Source organism: Cydia pomonella, chromosome 28 (genome assembly GCF_033807575.1).
Source record: "Cydia pomonella isolate Wapato2018A chromosome 28, ilCydPomo1, whole genome shotgun sequence".
NCBI lineage: Eukaryota > Metazoa > Arthropoda > Insecta > Lepidoptera > Tortricidae > Cydia > Cydia pomonella.
This window is the reverse complement of record NC_084730.1, coordinates 5,550,512-5,570,138: the sequence shown is the minus strand read 5'-3', so window position 1 is coordinate 5,570,138 and position 19,627 is coordinate 5,550,512. Positions and strand designations below refer to the sequence as shown.

The 19,627-nt window shown below is 38.6% G+C and overlaps 1 protein-coding gene across 1 annotated transcript in view; it reads left to right on the top strand.

Moving 5' to 3' along the window:
* Positions 1–19,627, top strand: part of LOC133532998 (mitogen-activated protein kinase-binding protein 1) — a 148,364-nt gene that overhangs the window by 84,058 nt on the left and 44,679 nt on the right. The window contains exons 4-17 of the mRNA XM_061871904.1: positions 5,072–5,231; positions 5,767–5,835; positions 6,319–6,423; positions 6,958–7,068; positions 7,264–7,446; positions 7,865–8,025; positions 10,211–10,346; positions 11,193–11,360; positions 13,136–13,248; positions 14,491–14,586; positions 15,631–15,739; positions 16,786–16,926; positions 17,981–18,091; positions 19,464–19,553. Coding sequence (XP_061727888.1) covers positions 5,072–5,231; positions 5,767–5,835; positions 6,319–6,423; positions 6,958–7,068; positions 7,264–7,446; positions 7,865–8,025; positions 10,211–10,346; positions 11,193–11,360; positions 13,136–13,248; positions 14,491–14,586; positions 15,631–15,739; positions 16,786–16,926; positions 17,981–18,091; positions 19,464–19,553 — 1,753 coding nt within the window. The remainder of the gene's footprint in view (positions 1–5,071; positions 5,232–5,766; positions 5,836–6,318; positions 6,424–6,957; positions 7,069–7,263; positions 7,447–7,864; positions 8,026–10,210; positions 10,347–11,192; positions 11,361–13,135; positions 13,249–14,490; positions 14,587–15,630; positions 15,740–16,785; positions 16,927–17,980; positions 18,092–19,463; positions 19,554–19,627) is intronic.

Genomic DNA, 19,627 nt, shown 5'->3' with positions numbered 1-19,627 from the left:
TTTTGGATGTCATGATAATTGGTTGCTAACAAAATGTTCAAGCGGTCATTAACTCTTTGTCCTGGTGCATGGTCATCTATATTCGATAATTATGAAATTCAATGGTATATTCAATATTAACATGAAAAACAATTTCTTGCACCATAAAGGTTAAATATATTCATTTTCATTACACAGATAATGACAACTTATATATATAATCCGCGATTAAAAGGATACACTTCGGCCTTCGCTTCTCCATTCAAACGTAGTCCCCATTTTCCTCCCTGGATATTGACATTATGGATTTTTTAAACATTTTGATGTCTATTAACCACATGTTTGACTTTTTTCGATTTTTTTTATTCGTGTAAAAATTAGGAGCGAAAAACAGATTTCATACAAATCTTTAAATGCTCCTCACTCTTATAATAATTAAAGATTCGATCAAAAAAATCAAACATAGGCGCACATCTGTGGTTAATGTGTATATTAGTCATGTCACGGGTGCGTGTGCGCTGATGGGAAACCTGAGGCCCTACCGCGAACCACGTTCGACGTGTTGCCTCTCTGTCGCACTTGTAAATTCGTACTTAAGTGTGACAGTGAAGCAACACGTCAAACGTGGTTCGCGGCAGGCCATCTGATCGGCTGTGTGCGCGACGGCGGCGCCTGCTGGCGGCTATGGGACAGTCTTTTGACAGACAGACAAATACAATAATTATAGGTGTAAATCCGCTATCATCGCCACCATGGCCGCGCCACTCCATACCGTCACGGAGTCATCGATAACTATTCCCGGTGCGTGTGCGCCGATGGGAAACGTTTCGAAAAAGGGATTTTTGTCACGTCGACATTATCGTTTCTAGCTCCCATAACACAGAAAATTCGCATTCTTGGATCTAAGGCCCCGTATGGTCAGGTCCTTCTCTCACTCACACTCTCACTGTAAGTGTGAGTGAGATGGTTGTGCGTGCCCGGGATCGCGGATATCATGTTTATGATTTTTTTTGTAAGTTTTAAGAAAATAAAGTGATTAATCGATTAGTTTGTCAAACATAATGTTGCTAATTTTAGAAGCAATTTTCATGTCAGTTTTTGTGAAAAAAATGTTATACACTTTTAAGGCGCGTGTTAGACCTACGCGTATGTTCGTGATTATTTTCTATCGAGGGAAAGTGAAAAAAATAGTATCGAATCGATTAAGTTACCAGAGAGAGGTCTCAAGATTGCTAATTAAATTTTTGGAAACCGTATTGCGAGCCCTCCGAACCAACGGCAACTTAACCGAAATTGTCCCCGACATCATTTTGAAGTGAGGTCAATATGGTGAAGATCGGCATACAAAATTCATTGCGGGGAAAACCGCCGGAGGGCACTCTCGTATTTGTAATTGTATACGTACGTCGGTCACTGCTCTCTGCAGTCTCAGTCTCAGACTGCTCTTACCTAGTTTCAAAAGATTCCTGGTTCTCCTGTGATCTATACTTACCCCTTATCATCATCTTCGACTGTCTACATCCAGCGTCTTCTTTCCATTCTCCCCTAGTTACGCCTGAATCAAAGACTATATTCCCGAACTGACATTTTATTTATCCTAATTGTGGATACGAACATAAATCTCTGGAATATATTGGATGCGATGCCAAGAAATGAGTGGTTTTACTATATATGTCAAACGATACGGCAATCTCTTGACCTAATATTAAGATGCAGTAATATCCGCAACGCAGATGTATATCATCTAGCTGTACCTGAGGTCGTGGGTGCAAACCTCGGTCTAGTGTTGCCAGGTGAGCGGAAGAGTATTATCGTATTTGGGTGACAAAATTATCGTACGCCTATCAAAAATGTACTATTTACCCCTAAAATTTGCTTGCGAAAAATTCATACTAATACGATAAACGCGAATGTAACTCAGTTTGTCCGTTACCTCTTCAAATGTGTTGTGGAGCGTCTATTGCGGTCTTTGTCGGCGTTATTGGTACGGTCCCTGTGCGCGTTGGAGAGTCTGCCATCTTGTAGCCTGAATCGGAACCATAAACATGCACATTTACACGTCACGTGTTTTCTTGTGCATGGTAGGTTCTGCCATCTTGTGGGCTACATCGGAACAATAAACATCACATCTGACGGCTCCTGTGCTGCCTCCTACAGTTCATGCACGCTCCCTATAGGATCTTTAGATCGGGCTTCCTATTTTAAACTATTTTTTTTTTTTCTATTTTGTAAAGTTAGATTTTCTTAAAGCGAGGCACCGATCCAATTGGTGTATCTATTTGTGTTTTACCCTAGTCTAGGTCCTGGAGAAGGGCACAAGATAGTTTTTGCTCGACATGTTTCTCTCTTCAGGAGCTTGCGTTGACGGACCGGCGCGGGCGCCGGTGGCGGCAAGGGAGGCGAGAAACTACCCTCGTTTACGGCCTTATTGTCAAATAAAGGGTTGCACACAACGCTCACTACGTCATTCGCTAATTGTTTGTCCACACTGTCCACCCACGTAGTACCCAACACAGTTTTCCAGCTCGGAGGCACTGACCAACCACAATCACGGTTAATCACGGTTATTTGATATGTCTGTGTCTCAAGGAAGTGTTGTTAGTAAAAGGGTACATTAGGGTTAGGTCGAATGATAAAGATTGTCCCCAAAGGCCCAAATAGGTATGTATGATACATAGTAACTCTTGACCTAATATTAAAATGCATCTGCAACGTGACTCGTCGCAGGTGGATCATCTCATCTCGCTAGCTTGCGGCGGGCGTACCTAATGCGCCGCGAAATGGCGTAGACCTGCGGCCGGTCGCATATATCCACCTTCATAAAATACTGGAGTCACAGGGGAGATGGATGTGCGTGCTAGGGACCGCGGATATCGTGTTTTAGAATTTTAATTTGTTGTATGTTTTAAAAAGGAAAAAGTAATCGAGTTCCCTCAAAAATAAAATTGCGCATTTTTAGAAGCAATTTTAATATTTTTAGCTTTTGTGCATGAATTGAAAAGTGCAAATATTTAAAGTGCGTTTTAAGCTTATGTTCGTAATGTCTTTTTTTTTTTGAGCGAAGTCAAAAAAATCACGATTCGAATCGCAGAAGTCACTAGAGAAAATCTTCAAGATAGCAATTCAATTTTTTAGGCAACCATTTTGTGGAATAACATGTTCTTTAGAATGGGAAATCGAAGGTCGTACTTTTATTCAATTTAACAACTAAATTAAATCTAATAAAATAATTAACATAAATAAAAGTATTAAAAACCCCCTCCTATGAACAGTCCCCCAGGTCTGTCCCCTGCGGAAGGGTGCCCATAAGGCTGGCTACATTCCCTCGTTGAATGGCGACGCCTATTCTTTGGCCTAGAAATGAGCCAGCCCTAGGGTCACCGGCAGTCTCAAGCATTTTTTTTAAATTCTTGTATAAGATATGGGCGTCGTTGCTCCACGGCCCTAAAGTCTTTTGTTATCTAAAAAAGAGGTACTATTTTTCAAAAACTCCGCTTTCTGAACCTACGGCACCTTAATTAGGCATACCTAAGTAATTATGTGCTTGTTATATCCCTTGGACATATGAGTTGTTGTTGTTGCATGTTATTAATGTTTAACGAGAGGTTCCCTTGCCGAATGGGTTAGCTAGATCGGGTTAGCACTTAGCAGAGGCTAATAATTTATAAGGATTGCAAGAGTGTTTAGTCAGAGTAATAGTATTTTGACATTATATTTATTAGATGCGAATAAAATGTTGCATTAAATATATCTGTATTCCGTTTTCACTAAAATACTAAGCACAAAATGTTTAAATGCCATAATTATGTTCCTTCCTAGTGTATTCATAGCTGAAGGCGCCCAAATGAAATGGGACCAGACAGGGAAATAAGAAATAGTCATTTATTTTGCTTAAAATTGGTCAAAGATTCATAAGGAATATACATTTACCAGTCCAGTTACTGATGCCATACCATGCAAAATAAATAATGAAATTACCATCCCATCATTATGTCACCTATCCCACCCCAACTTTCTTATACATTATGAGCTACACGTTTCAGCTGTCGGATGCCGGAGTACCTCAAGCCCCGTGCCAGAAAATTTGATATGGATTATACGAAATTGAAATACAAATTTGCGAGCGGGGCTACAGGGCGTTTCGCTTGACTTATTCGGGGTTTACCTGAAATAAAAATGTTATCTGCCTGAGCACGTAGCTTGAGTATTTATTTGCGTCATGCTGTATTAATTTTTTTTTTACTACATCGGTGGCAAACAAGTATACAGCCCGCCTGATCGTAAGCAGTCTTCGTTATATATGTACGCCTGCAACTCCAGAGGAGTAACATGCTCGTTGCCAACTCTAACACTCCGCACTCGTTGAGCTCTGGCAACCTTACTCACCGGCAGGGACACAACACTATGAGTAGGGTCTAGTGTTATTTGGCTGCGGTTTTCTGTAAGGTGGAGGTACTTCCCCAGTTGGGCTCTGCTCTTGATCTGGAATGACATCCGCTGTGCTGTGACACTAAGCTAGATGACATTCACAATGCCCATACCTCTCTCCATATCTGAAATAGAGGTGTATTGTCGAAAAAAAATTGTAACCATATAAATTTAATGCCATCTTTTGACACATGATTACAACTTTTAGAACGCCATTTGACTTTGATCCTTATTCTTTCACAGATTTTTGTGCTAAATTTGTTAAATATCAAAAAGTATCGCCATCTTACCGGGCACAACCTAAAGGATATGGCGCCATCGCTTAAAATGATGTCGCTAAACGATATACCTTTGGCCTTTGATATATTAGATGGCGCCACTTTTTGATATTTATCTAATTTGACAGATATCATTAAATAAAAAGGATCAAAATTAAATGGCGTTCTAAAAGTGTGTTAGTCATGTGTCGACAGATGGCAGTAAATTTGCTCTGGCTACAAAGTTTTCTTTAACAATCCACCTCTATTTCATATTCTCGTGGCTATGCCTTATATTCATTGCGTGAAATGTGGCTAAAAGGGGTTGAATAAAAAACTTCATTTATTTCTCTATTATTAATGAACATAGCCTACAAGTACTAATTTCCCATTTAATTCTATTACAGATGCACCGTGGTCCTCTACAACGTACGCAAGAACCGTCAGACGCACGTACTGAACGCGTCAAGGAAAAGCGTCACTTGCGTCGCCTTCAGCCTCGATGGACGATACCTTGCCACTGGGGAGTGTGGGCACGCGCCCGCCGTGCGGGTTTGGGACCTACAGGTACGTTTAGTTCAGTTTTGTGTTTGGCACCATCTAGCGGTGAGCGGAGGAACTAACGCAACGTTAGTGAGAACTAGCAGCTTCTGTTTTCATGACCGTGAGCTTCTGTTATTTTCTCCTGTACTGACCGCGTCAAGGAAAAGCGTACACTTGCGTCGCCTTCAGCCCCGATGGACGATACCTTGCCACTGGGGAGTGTACGTTTAGTTGGCTCGTGTTTGTGTTTCTAAGTACGTTAATTTACAAACTTGTCTGAAGTGTCTGATATTAGCACCTTCTTGCGGCGAATGGCGGCACTAACGCAACGTCTGCATGAACTGCGACTTCGATGGTTCTTATGAGCGTCATCTGGCGGACAGAAATGGAAACTATCGAATCTATCAAGTAGTGGCAATATGTGTTATTTATATTCTGTTTTTTTATTCCGTAGACTTTAGTCTTGTGGTACTAAGAAATGTCATGTCTTACATATGAAACGTCATTTTAGTCTACGGAATAAAAACCCAGACCTTAATTAATAATAAATCTCTTTCAGGACCCGACGGCTTCAGGCGCGGTTCAGATTGCGGAGTTCCCCGGGCACACACATGGAGTCAACTGCGTTGTAAGTAATTATTATGAATCTTAAAGGTCTAAGCAAGAATACTCAAAATAAGTAATAAAAGTGTTCTTAAAACTCTCCTCAAATTATCTTCGTTTTAGAAAAGCTTTTGTGAGTAGTTGATGACATTTCCAAGAAATAAAGCAAAATTAACCTTTTGGAACCCATTTAGATATATTTAATTATTTAAACCGACATTATTCGATGTCCATAGTGACCGAAGGTTTAATGTGGGTAGGTACAAGTTGTAGTACATACATAGGTACCGTCAAAACCGTAAGCAAGGAAAAAAAATCATAGGTAAAACGAAAAACGAAAATCGAAGTTTCTTTATCTATCTCTCAATCGCTCTTGCGTATTCGAGCGTTTTAGATTTAGGATTTTTCGCGGTAGGGCATTTTTAACCGCCTTCATTAGTTGTCCATTTGCTATGTAGTTATATCCTCTCATCAACAGATGGCGTTATAACTAAAATATCTTTTACAGGCGTTCTCGACGTCGTCGAAGTACCTCGTGTCGGTGGGATCGCAACATGACATGATCGTCAACGTGTGGGACTGGCGGGCGAATTTGAAGCTTGCCAGTAACAAGGTGAGAATTTTTTTTTAAACAATGGTAAAATATGAGTTTAGAAAAGGGTTGTTACAACAGGATGTTTTTGTTTTAATGCTTGTGGTTAATAAAACAAAAGTAAATACCTATCAAATAAGATCCAAAAAAGGGTTTTGTGGAATGAATTCTTAGGAAGCTGGAAATCGTTTTAATACCTTCATTTGGTCATAAATGCGTGTAATCCGAGTTTGCACAATCCCAGGAGCTGTGCATACATTTTAGGAGCCTTGGGAGATACATTTTTCCTTGGATTCCCTAACCACTCGATGTAGAAGGAACCTAGGAACCCACGATCAATTACAATGGCACTACCAGCAAGCTTTGGTGTCATGCCAAAAATAATGAAATTCAAAATGGCGGCCATAATTTACAACTTCGACTACGAATTCATATTAAGGTACCTTTCGGATTCTCAGATATCAATTTTCATCATGATTAAAGCAAATTTTGGTTTTAACATATTATGGTAACTTATTTATAGTATACTAATCTATTTCTTCTATCCCCCGACAGGTGTCGTCACGCGTTAAAGCAGTCAGCTTCGCTGAAAATGGCAATTACTTCGTGACAGTCGGCTTTAGGCATGTCAAGTTCTGGTATCTGGAGTATTCTAGAAATGCTAAGGTGAGTTTAATTTAACTAATTAGTTTTTTTTATATCTAAAAGCTTTCATCACAAAATCTAAGTTTGCTAAGGAAAACCTCTATTAATAAATAAATACATAAAAACTACATGTATAAAAACCTCTTGAAAAATTATGTTTTATAAAAATGTTCTTATTGATGTTGATACACAATGTTTTTAATATTTTTTTTGCAGTTCAAAGAGCCAGTACCCCTAATGGGTCGCTCGGCGATACTAGGCGAGCAGAAAGACAATGAATTCTGTGACGTCGTATGCGGTCGAGGCGAAGCGGCGGATAGTACCTTTGCTATTACCAGGAGTGGGCTACTATGTGAATTCAATAGTAGGAGGTTGCTCGATAAATGGGTCGAACTGAGGGTAAGTAACACACGATATTCCCACTATAACACTCCAATCGTGGTCTCCTAATCCTAAACGATAGAATAACATAATAAAAAAAATCTACACAAGTATAAGAAAACTATAAACAGGCTTACGGCTAGTATGCTATTCAAAGCCGCCATACGAATGAAACCGATGTAGAACATACAATTTTACGAACAGTGCCATCTATCGTCGAGTAGGATACCAAATCTCTGATCCACTATTCCCACAGACAACATTAGCGAACTGCATCGTGCATGTCGATCGGTGCCGATTAAAGCCAAAATATGCTAAATTTTTGTGTTCATCGCTCCCATGTAATGAAACCGCGATGCAGAACGTATAATATTACAAACAGCGCCACCTAGCGGCGAGTAGAACACAACACCTAACCGATTGTCTATTTCCACAGACGACATCAGCGAACTGCATGTCCATCGGCGCCGGCTACATCTTCGTGGGCTGCGCCGAGGGCCTCGTGCGGTGCTTCGCTCCTGACTCCCTACGATATGTGACTACCTTGCCGAGGACGCATTATCTGGGAGTAGACGTTGCTCAGGGACTAAATATAAGGTAGATATAAACCCCCTATTCATAAAACTATATGGGCCTGATTTAGTTAAATTGTGTTTTATTCCTTCCTTACAATTATATAACACAAAATCACAGATAAAGACAAACGATTCATAGCTATTTTAGGCCAGTAACGCGCTTAAAATGAATAACGCCAATACTGTGTGTAGCATACAAATAATAATGTGCCGAAAGAAAGTTATTCAAATTGAGAAATTATTCTCATGGAAAGTTTCAAAACATCTCAGAATTTCCTACGGGGACCAGAGGTTTCTATTCACAAAGTCTCACTCGCATTTCCAAAAAAAAAAATACAGCTTTAAAACAAAATATTAACTTGCACAGTAAAAAATTAATACCGAAAGCTGCCCGCGTAGCCATCGTGCCAATAATTCACGCCCGTAGCGTACCGTAGTTATCTCTCTCTATCACTTTCCTATATTAGTGCGAATGTAAAAGTTGCGTTTTCTTCGCTACGGAGCGTTGACGATTGGTAAGGTCCGACCGAGATCTCGGTCTCGGTCTCGGTCTCGGCATTCTCGGCCAAAAATCGGGCCGAGATCTCGGTCTCGGCTCTCGGCCAAAATGGGCCGAGATTCTTGCCGAGACCGAGAATAAGCAATGAGTTATCATTGGTGAATTTGAATTTTCCGCGCACGAGCCCCGGAGTCTAAGCCACTCGTTGGTTGCATCGCCCGGTTGGTGTGACGTTTTTTGTGATTTAAATTGGTTTCATAGCCACATTTTAAGCCAATTACCTACTTATCAAATACTAAGTGTTGGGATCGGATAGGCGCGGTTGCAAGTAATGACTTGTTCATTTGGTTTTTTTCGTGCGTATCGGACCACGCATAATGGAAGGTTCCGTACCTTCATATAATACAAAAAAGCCGTACAAGCAAAAGAGCGTATGTTAGTGGCACTTTTGTCGTTTTAATAAGAAGATGTTTTTTTATAACTCTTAAATGGCTTAACCGACCATATTCAAAATAATTTTCCTGAAAAATTATTTGTTTATTTAGAATTTTTTTAATGGTTTTGCTCTCCCGGTTCAAAAGTTAGAGGGGATCACACAATTTTTTTTTTAAATCGATTATTGTCAAAAGTATTTATTTAATAAAAAAAACGTTTTAGCAACCTTTCTGTATTTTTAAAGACCTATCTAATAATGAGCCACATTTTTTTTTACTTTTTGTTACATTTATACGGAGTATATATTTGAAAATATATTTTACATTATTTTTTTCGAAACTAAGAAGCGACTTACATAATACATCTACACCTACGTTCCAACTTTGGTTATAAAATATAACGTATAGTTTTTGAGTAAAATGGCTGTGACATACGCACAGACCGACAGACATAGGACATGACGTAACTACAAGGGTTCGATTTTTGCCATTATGGCTACAGAACCCTGAAAATACTGTTTAATAGCGCTAGGAATTGATTATGATAACTTTTTTCTGATAAATCGTCGAATTTCGATTATAAAAACAATTTTAGTGCAAAATTCGTATTTTTTCTCTATTTTATAAATTCTCGGTCTCGGTCTCGGTCTCGGCCGAGAATCCCATTGAATCTCGGTCTCGGTCTCGGTCTCGGCCGAGACAAAAAAAGCGTTCTCGGTCGGACCTTAACGATTGGCATGTTGGCTATGCGGGATGCTAAAATGTAACAGTTTTTATACCATTACCTTAGTTCTTTCCGTTCACGCTTGATTTGGTAAAACGATTTATAGTAATTTAAATTGTATTTTTTCTTATTTAATGCATGTTCATTATAAGATGTAATGTATTGAAAAGATGTGTCCCGCCGAGTGTCTTGTCGGTCTCATATTTAGCCTCCTACAATTTAGGAGGGATTTAAATCTTCTCGGGTCAGAGGTGTAGGGTTAGAGCCGGCGTAGCTTCATTTGACGATCATAAGCGCATTGTAATATGCCTACTTGAATAAGTAATAAACTATCTTTATCTTTAGAAGCATGTTTAGGGAGAAAATGATTCATTTCAGAAGAAATATGTTATCTTCGCTTTGAATCCAAATCCATTACACTCACTATCAGCGCCACCTGTTATCTAATAGGTATAACTTTTCAACAAACAACAGCGCCATCCGTTGGTTAATAGGTATAAAAATTATATTGACTAAATTGTGTATCGCATAATGTTTATTTTGTTCACAGCCACATGTTCACCGTGCCGCCCAACGCGCGGTATCCAGACGCTATCGCTTTAACATATGATGACAGAAATCACAAGCTCACCTGCGTTTACAATGATCACAGTCTTTACGTCTGGGACGTCAGAGACATTAAAAGGGTTAGTATATTTTCATGACATTTTTTTAACGGTTTTATTTAGCTTGACCCCGTATATTTTACACGCTTATATTTAGGTTTACTGTGTATATTTATTCGCCTCAAAATTTTAACTAAAATATGAGCCATTTTTTGGTCCCCAAGTCAATTGCAATTTGGAGTACTTCCTTAACCTTTTGAACGCCAAGAACACCTAAAGTCGTCGTTACTAGTCATGCCCACAGCGCCAAGATGTGTCATGGCGGACGCTGTCAAAGTCACCTTCACACTTTCGAGTAAGGTTTACATTAGCTCGCTTGCGCCCGGGAGCTTGGCGTGTGAGTGATGTTTGTGTTTATGACATAAAGCGTTCAAAGGATGACAATAAATAATATGCTAACATCGAGCTGATCTGATCATGCATTCGGGAAGTACCCAACATAATTGCTCGATGAAAAAAACACAAACACGTCGAATTTAGGCTTATTAGAAAAGTCTCGATAAGTACTAGTTAGACATGCAAAAGAGATGAAGTACAGTCAGTTATCAAAGTGTGTATGTAATTTAATTATTTTTTGACTACGACAAAGTCAATACATAAAAAGTTTGCGTTCAAGTTTATGTTGGGTGTTCCGCTGTACTGTCAATAATTATAATGTCGATTTTAATTTGTGAGATAACAAATGCATCGGCTTTAAGGCCCAGATGATACAAACCAATTTCTCACTATCGCTTAAAAATACATACAAATGTCATTATCATTATGCAACCAGACAATATAACTTATCAACTACTTGCATTATCCCCCAATACTTCACAGCCATCCTGTGTTTATAAATTGTAATTATATTTATTATATTTTCATCAGGTGGGCAAATCCCACTCCGCCCTCTACCACTCCGCATGCATCTGGGGCGTGGACATGGCCAACGGAGCTGGCACCCTTCCAGCCGGCACCTTCGTCACCTGTTCCAGTGACGATACCGTCAGGATGTGGACCTTGCAGGGCAGGAGCGGTCCTAACATCTACAGCAACGTGAGTTCTTTGAGTATTACCACAGTTTCTAAAAAAAAAACATGAACTTGCTCACAAAATTTCACGAGGATTAGTTTACGATTTTTTGTCCAGGCTGAAGAGACCCTTTGCTAACGCATCGCGCCTGCTTGGATAAGGATTAAGGATAACAAAAAAAAATATTTTTTAATAAAATTTTTTTAGGGTACGTCCCCTACACGTAAAGTGGGGGTGAAATTTTTTTTCGCTTCAACCCTAGAGTGTGGGGTATCGTTAGAAAGGTCTTTCAAAACTAGGGGTTTTCAAGAAACATTTTTTGATAAAGTGAATATATTCGGAGATAATCGCTCCGAAAGAAAAAAAAAGTGTCCCCCCCCCTCTAACTTTTGAACCATAGGTCCAAAAAATATGAAAAAAATCGTGGAAGTAGAGCTTAAGAAAGACATTAAATGAAAACTATAGCGGACATGATCAGTTTAGCTGTTTTTGAGTTATCGCAAAAAGTTGTCCCTTCATAGTAAAAAGACTTACTTTAATTAGGTACTGATTATGCAAATTTGCCTATTTGTTTAACTCGGGTGAAAGGTACCGTTTCATCCCTTGGCTAACAATTTACTATACTTTAAGCTCCAATTTAGCTTATTGTGACGGAAGAGTAACTACGGAACCCTACACTGAGCGTGACCCGACATGCTCTTGGCCGGTTATTTTTTTATTAGGAAGGGATGTTTTTAGGGTTCCGTTCCCGAAGGGTCAAACGGGACCGTATTACTGAGACTCCGATGTCCGTCCGTCCGTCCGTCTGTCACCAGGCTGTATCTCATGAACCGTAATAGTTGCCAGTTGAAATTTCTACAGATTATGTATTTCTGTTGCCGCTATAACAACAAATATTAAAAACAGAATAAAATAAATATTTATTTCCAATCTCGAGGTTCTCATCCAATCACCGAAGTTAGGCAACGTCGGACGGGGTCAGTACTTGAATGGGTGACCGTTTTTATTATAGATAATGGTACGGAACCCTTCCTGTGCGAGTCCGACTCGCACTTGGCCATTTTTTTTTTCAATCTCAAAAACGAGTCAACTGACCATATAATTTTATTTAAAATATATAGTTAAAGTAAAGTAAAGTACAGTATTTATTTATTGATAATGGGCATAAATATTAGGCATAAGAGATAAGCAGGTACTCGAATAACATAAACAAGGACTAAATTCTACATGGTTCCTACACTAGGCAAAGCCTGTCCTGTAGGTAGCCAACACAGTTACGAGTATTCAAACGGCGTGACGCGCGCATAGTTAACACAATCAGACACTTTATAGATTATTTTAGTCAATAATTATTGAAAAGAGACTTAAATAATTAATTAATAAATTAATATTAATTAATAATTAATTAATTAATTTAAATAATTTACAAATAAATTGATCTAACCTGTGATGCTATTAAGTCAAATATTTTATATACTATTGTTTAAGCTTACTAAAATGTAGCGAATCCAGTTGAGCGTGTGTGTGTGTGTGTGTATGTGTATTATGTTCGTTGGTATATTATGTTTGTGTATAAGTGAATAGATTAGTCCATGTGTTTATCTTCGGTATTTCTTCAATCTCCTCGTAGGATAGCGTATTAAGCCATCTTTAAGGTATTTTACCAATTTACATATTTCATATCTTTTGGATGGTGCATTTCATTCACCCAATCATTTCATTTACATTTCATCACTCCGATTTACGTAAATTATTATGCTCAAATACACTATGGTTTTAACTATTATTTTTCGTTTCAGGAACTGGACAAAGTGGTCTACATAGATCCAGAGCTGAAATTCCTGAAAGATGCCGATCTCAGTGCGGGTGATAAGGACAAAGCGAAGTCGTATGACGACAAAACTGGTGTACGGTTAGTATTTTTTATATATCTTATATGAAAAATGAAATTTTTCAAAAAGGTAATTTTATTTTTGAGGATTTATTAGAGAAAAACATTATTTTACTGCGCGCTTACGCAAAGCACTCGCATTGAAAGACACAACGTACACAAACATAAAAGCTGGTAAATGGTATTTCAAAATCTGATGAGAAAGTTACATTTTATCCACATGTGTGGCAAAGTAATCAAATACATGAGATGTTTCCTTATGTTGGCTGGTAGAATTTTTTTTAATGATGATTTTGAATGATAAATATTTAATAACATTGAATTTGCATTGATTTTGTTTGATGTCTAACAGTTAGTATTTTCCTTACGTTGGTGACTTTGGTGTGGTGAAAAATTTTGTGTTTCACTTGGTAACTGTGTACAAAATTTGTTTAACCCTCGTGCCTTGAAACCCTCACAACGCTCAAGATTCCATGTTCCGAACCACTCGCTACTTTCGTGATTCACTTTTAGAATCATTCACTTGCTCGGGTATCAATTCAGCACGAGGGTTTAAACAACAACTTTGCCCCCTTGTAAACAATAATACGAGAGTCTATATATTCACGACAGCCTCAGGCTGGAGTGAATTAAGGACTCGAGTAACAATATTCTTACCCCCGGAGTTACACACAATTGACACAAAACATTTTTCATCACGCTTGCGAAGACTAAATTTTAAGCGAAATAATTATGAAATACGGTGACATTTCAAATATTCGTCCACCAAATTGTCATTCTTTGACAGGTTAGGCACCTCTCTGACGTTTAGAAGAGGTGTTTGATAAATAGTCCATGACATGTTATGACACTGGTTACCATACTCAGTCGGACCTTCCCTAGTTGAAGGAGCGCCCTTGTGAGCTTTCCGTTGATGCCAGGCATGGCTTATTTGGTCTGCATCCAGTCTGGTTTCTCCAGTGTTCTGTGTGTAGTTTCCCTGTACGTGCCAGCAGCATTGAGCGTACCTTGCTGAACGATATCGGGAAAATCGGTTCGGGGCTAATCACCTGCGCACCTGATCCTTGCCAGGCAAGCTCGTCCGCAGCATTATTACCCGGGGATCCACTGTGTGACATATTATATAGTTGTTAGAATTATAACTTTTTGTAAATCAATTACATTTCAAAAAGACATGATACTCGTAGCTTCAGAAATTTTGAGCGTAAGGCCATGACCAACATTATCTGTCCTATGTGTTTTTAACGTGAATAATAATTTCAGATGTGTGAGGATAAGTCCGGACGGCGCGCACATAGCATCGGGTGATCGAGCTGGCAACGTGTGGATACATTCAGCTACCGGCTCACTATTACACAGGTAAATGTATCAGATGTGTCCTGACGGCACTCACATTACATCCGGTGATCAAGCTGGCAACATGTGGATACATTCAGCCACCGGCTCACTGTTGCACAGGTAAATATATCAGGCGTGTGCTGACGGCGTATCAATTGCAATGTATGTATGTAATGTATGTACGGGTGAAATCTTGCAAGTTAAATTTGACCCACTTCCCGGTTTCCGATGAAGCTGAAAATTTGCATACATATGTAAGTCAGGTGACAATGCAATATTATGGTACCATCGAGCTGATCTGATGATGGAGACAGGAGGTAGCCATGGAACTCTGTGATAAAACAGCACAACTTAATTGTGTGTGGGGTTTTTAGAATTGTCTCGATGAGTACCTATTAGTTGCCTGTGGAAAGAAAAGTAGTCAGCGATAAAAGCTTGTTCAAAAAATGAAATTTTTGCCAAAAACTTATTTATAACGATCTTCGTTGCGTACTATGGTGTTAGCTGTGAGATTACATTTTATTCGTTCAATATTATAGTACCATCGAGCTGATCTGATGATGGAGACAGGAGGTAGCCATAGGAACTCTGTGATAAAACAGCACAACCTAATTGTGTTTGGGGTTTTTAGAAATGTCTCGATGAGAATTAGTTGCATGTGGAAAGAATAGTACAGTCAGCGATAAAAGCTGTTTCAAAAAATGAAATTTTTGCCAAAAACTTATAACGATCTTCGTTGCGTACTATGGTGTTAGCTGTGAGATTACATTTTATTCGTTCAATATTATAGTACCATCGAGCTGATCTGATGATGGAGACAGGAGGTAGCCATAGGAACTCTGTGATAAAACAACACAACCTAATTGTGTTTGGGGTTTTTAGAAATGTCTCGATGAGAATTAGTTGCATGTGGAAAGAAAAGTACAGTCAGCGATAAAAGCTGTTTCAAAAAATAAAATTTTTGCCAAAAACTTATAACGATCTTCGTTGCGTTGGTGTTAGCTGTAAGATTACTTTTTAATCGTTGTGCAATATTAAATATATTTAATTGTTATTAAATTTCAGGTTGGAAGCCCACGACGCCGAAGTGTTGTGCCTGGAGTATTCTGCCAAACCACGACTTTTGGCTTCAGCATCGAGAGACCGTCTCATTCACGTGTTCATGGTCGATCGGGTACGTATTTACTATTTCAACTAATTTTGTTCGATTATATGTTTAGTACTCTCAAGTGGTCGGTAAACTATTTTACAGTACATAGGGTGCTACTTTACCGCACTAGTGCGGTAACTAGCACTATACGTGCGTATGTCGAAAATTTAAAGGGTCATATGTACTGTAAAACGTTGTACAATACACGTGCGATAAGGTAATTCGCAACTTGTGTCGATTTGCTCCTCCCTTCGGTCATGTTTTAATATATCGCCACTCGTTGCGAATTTCCTACTTTTTACACTTGTATCATAATGTACGACAAAGCAGAAAGCGCAGTAGTTTTCATGTATAAAGTAGCTAATTTTTTTAACCCCTGACGCAACAAGGGGTGTTATATGTTTGACACCAATTATTTATTTATTGTTACATACAAAATTTGTACAGCATTACAGTGAAAATTAAGGCACTATACAAATTAATTGATAAAATACAAAATATATATATACAAGCAACAACAGGAACATAATAATTTCAAGTGACATCCAGAGTTTCACAATACATATGACATATCCTACATATATTCTATTTGTCTGTCTGTGACAACGTAATAGCTCTCCAACGGGTGAGCAGAGTTATTACGTGAAAGCGAGGTTTCTTGCATTGGTTTTTAACTATGTTTCATAGAAATCAATACAGCAGTTTGAAGAGTATAGGCTCTTTTCTAAAATGATGTATGCATATAGCTTAGGGGGTTTTCAATTTTTTCTAATTTAATAGTTATTTTTAAAGTTCCGTACCTAAAGGGTAAAACGGGACCCTATCACTAAGACTCCGCTGTCCGTCCGTCTATCTGTCTGTCTGTCTGTCCGTCTGTCACCAGGCTGTATCTCATGAACCGTGATAGCTAGACAGTTGAAATTTTCACAGACGATGTATTTCTATTGCCGCTATAACAACAAACAGGTACAAAAAAGTACGGTGGGCGAGTCCGAATCGCACTTGTTTTTTATAATGGTATACCTTTGTGAAATAAAGTTTAAATAAATAAAAATTCTATTTTATCTCAGGGCTACCAAATTCTGCAAACTTTGGACGAGCACTCATCCAGTATAACAGCAGTTCGTCTCATCCCCGCGCCAGCTCCTGCGACGCTTCAACTCGTGTCGTGCGGAGCAGACAAGACGGTTCTATTCCGACAGCTCATCGTGGTAAGTTAAAGACACGAACACAACCAATAAAGATCTTAAACCAAGTTTTTATGTAACTTGCAATGATCCTTTTTATCTCTCGTATTCGGAAAGTTCACCTTTCATAGGCTGATAGCCGGGTGGAAAATTGCATTTCCTAGCCTAGGCTGGAAAGCATTTTTTTTTAATTATATATGCCATATTATTTGGTTAAGCTATTTTGGATAAGCATATTAGCTTCCGCATTTTCGGACCAAGTATTATCGAAATTAAATGTCAATTGCATTGCATTATTAAAAAATAATACTACTATTATTTAATATTTAAATCAATAGATTTCTATTGATTTATAGACAAATATATTTGAACGAATATGTTTGAAATATTATCATACATGAATTCATTCAGATTCATTTTTTTTTAAGGCGCGTGTACATTAACGCCTTTTTAGACACATCCCAATTTAACATCGGATTGACAAAATTTAAATGACGCCAATTCCAGTCATAACCTACATTTATTTTCTAACGTTTGACTTTTCTCATAGTCGAAATGAAAAGTAGAGTGTTTAACTCGGGTAACAGTAACCATCTCACTCTCGAACTATTGGCGCTTTCCACCCTTGGTTAACAATCTACTATTAATTATTTATATAGTCTTCAACATGTGCAAAGCATACTTCTATCACTTGTTGGCATTTTTTGGACTGATATTTGGCATACGTAACACACAACGCAATATTATAAAACCCGTTGTCGGCTATTGCCGCCCATCTCCAACAAAAACTGTACTAAAACTATACTCTGTATCTTCAGGTATTTAAACAAAAATAAACAAAATCTGCCCTCAAATGGCTCCTTAAGCCAGTTGAGAGTAGATGAAAACATTATATAAAAATGAAAAAAAAAAAAAAAAATATATGTATATGACCAAATAATTTAGGTTAAAGTCACGTCGCTCAGTGACAGATCTAGGCGGTTTTGTATTTGGTTGGTTAACCAATAAATGTTATAACTACCTATTTACTTTTATTTAAATACCTAAAGATACAGAATATACCTTGAACGTGTTTCAGACCCCGGACGGCGGGTACAAGTTCGAACGGGGACAGAACGTGTCCGGACGAACGACGTTGTACGATATGGAGGTGGACGCCGGCGGACGACACGTCTTGACAGCTTGTCAGGTAACCTTGACCAATACAAATATGACGGCTGCATTTATATTGTCTAACATGTCATGTACCATCTTCGCACTTATAAATATTAGGTCATTTCATAAACTGACCAAGTCCCACAGTAAGCTCAATAAGGCTTGTGTTGTGGGTTAGACAACGGTATATATATATATAATATATAAATACTTAAATACATAGAAAACACCCTGACTCAGGAACAAAATAATCGTGCTCATCACACAAATAAATGTCCTTACCAGGTTTTGAACCCGGGACCATCGGCTTCATAGGCAGGGTCACTAGGTCACCACCCACTAGGCCAGACAGGTCGCACTTAAATTAAGTACTTTAGGGCGGTATTCCACCTGTCCAATGTGTATTTGTGTCTCACATTTTGCTTAATGAGAGTGAGATGCAAGCACATTGTACCAAGAAATTGGAGAGGTTGAATACCACCGTTGGGTAACAGAGGTGACCACGATCGACGATAATAGCGAGACCACTTTTGACCCACAAGGCTCTAGTGCTTGTTACCTCGTCGTTCTATCGGTACCTAGGCCTTCCGACTGGATGCCTCCCATTTGGTCGCTTCAGATAAGAGAGACAACACAAACGTTTGCCGCACTGCCAGGGTCGCCATGTGAGGTGGGGGTGTTAATAGTACAAAGAAGACGAATCCACGAATTGCTGTTCCTGCCGAGGCATATATAGTGCTTTTCTTAAAACATGCGAGGAATAATTAAGCATAATTTAAGCATCAATCAGCCCTCAAATCGAACCTTCACATAGGCATATGCCTCGGCAGCAATTCGCTTCGCAACACTCCGCTTCGCGTCGTCCGACAAAATCGAAACTCACTTACTGCAATAATGTACTATTAAAAAGTAAAAAACAATACAGTTATAACTTCCCGTCCACTAAAACACGACAATAATGATTTTATTTATTTTTTATTTGAGCTTGACCATAATGAAGAACTTCCCGTACTATTTTTGCTACGATAAGGTGAACATTACGGAGCATATTGGAGAAAAGGATAATTAATTCGGCTGGAGTATAGGTTTATTGTGTCCTAAATAACAAGTACATGCCATTATATACTAAGCCATGCACGTGTGTGGGTAAGTCGTAGTACACACACTACATGTCTATGATGAAGTTAATGTGCTAGTATATTGAAAGCATACTCATCTAGTCATTAGGTAATCAATATACACGTACAACTTAACATAACTTTTACGTGTTTTTTCATTTCCTGTCTATCTGTTTATTTTTAAATGCATGTACATAGTGCACACTATAAAGAATATTTACTTACTTACTTACACATAGATTATTATATAATTAGTGTGTTCAATATATGTATTATTTATATTTTCAGGATCGAAACGTCAGGGTGTACAGCGCTTCCAACGGCCGACACACAAAAACCTTCAGAGGAACCACAGCTGACGACGGGACGCTCATAAAGGTAATATTACCTTACAATATAAAAACCGGCCAAGAGCATGTCGGGCTACGCTCAGTGTAGGGTTCCGTAGTTAC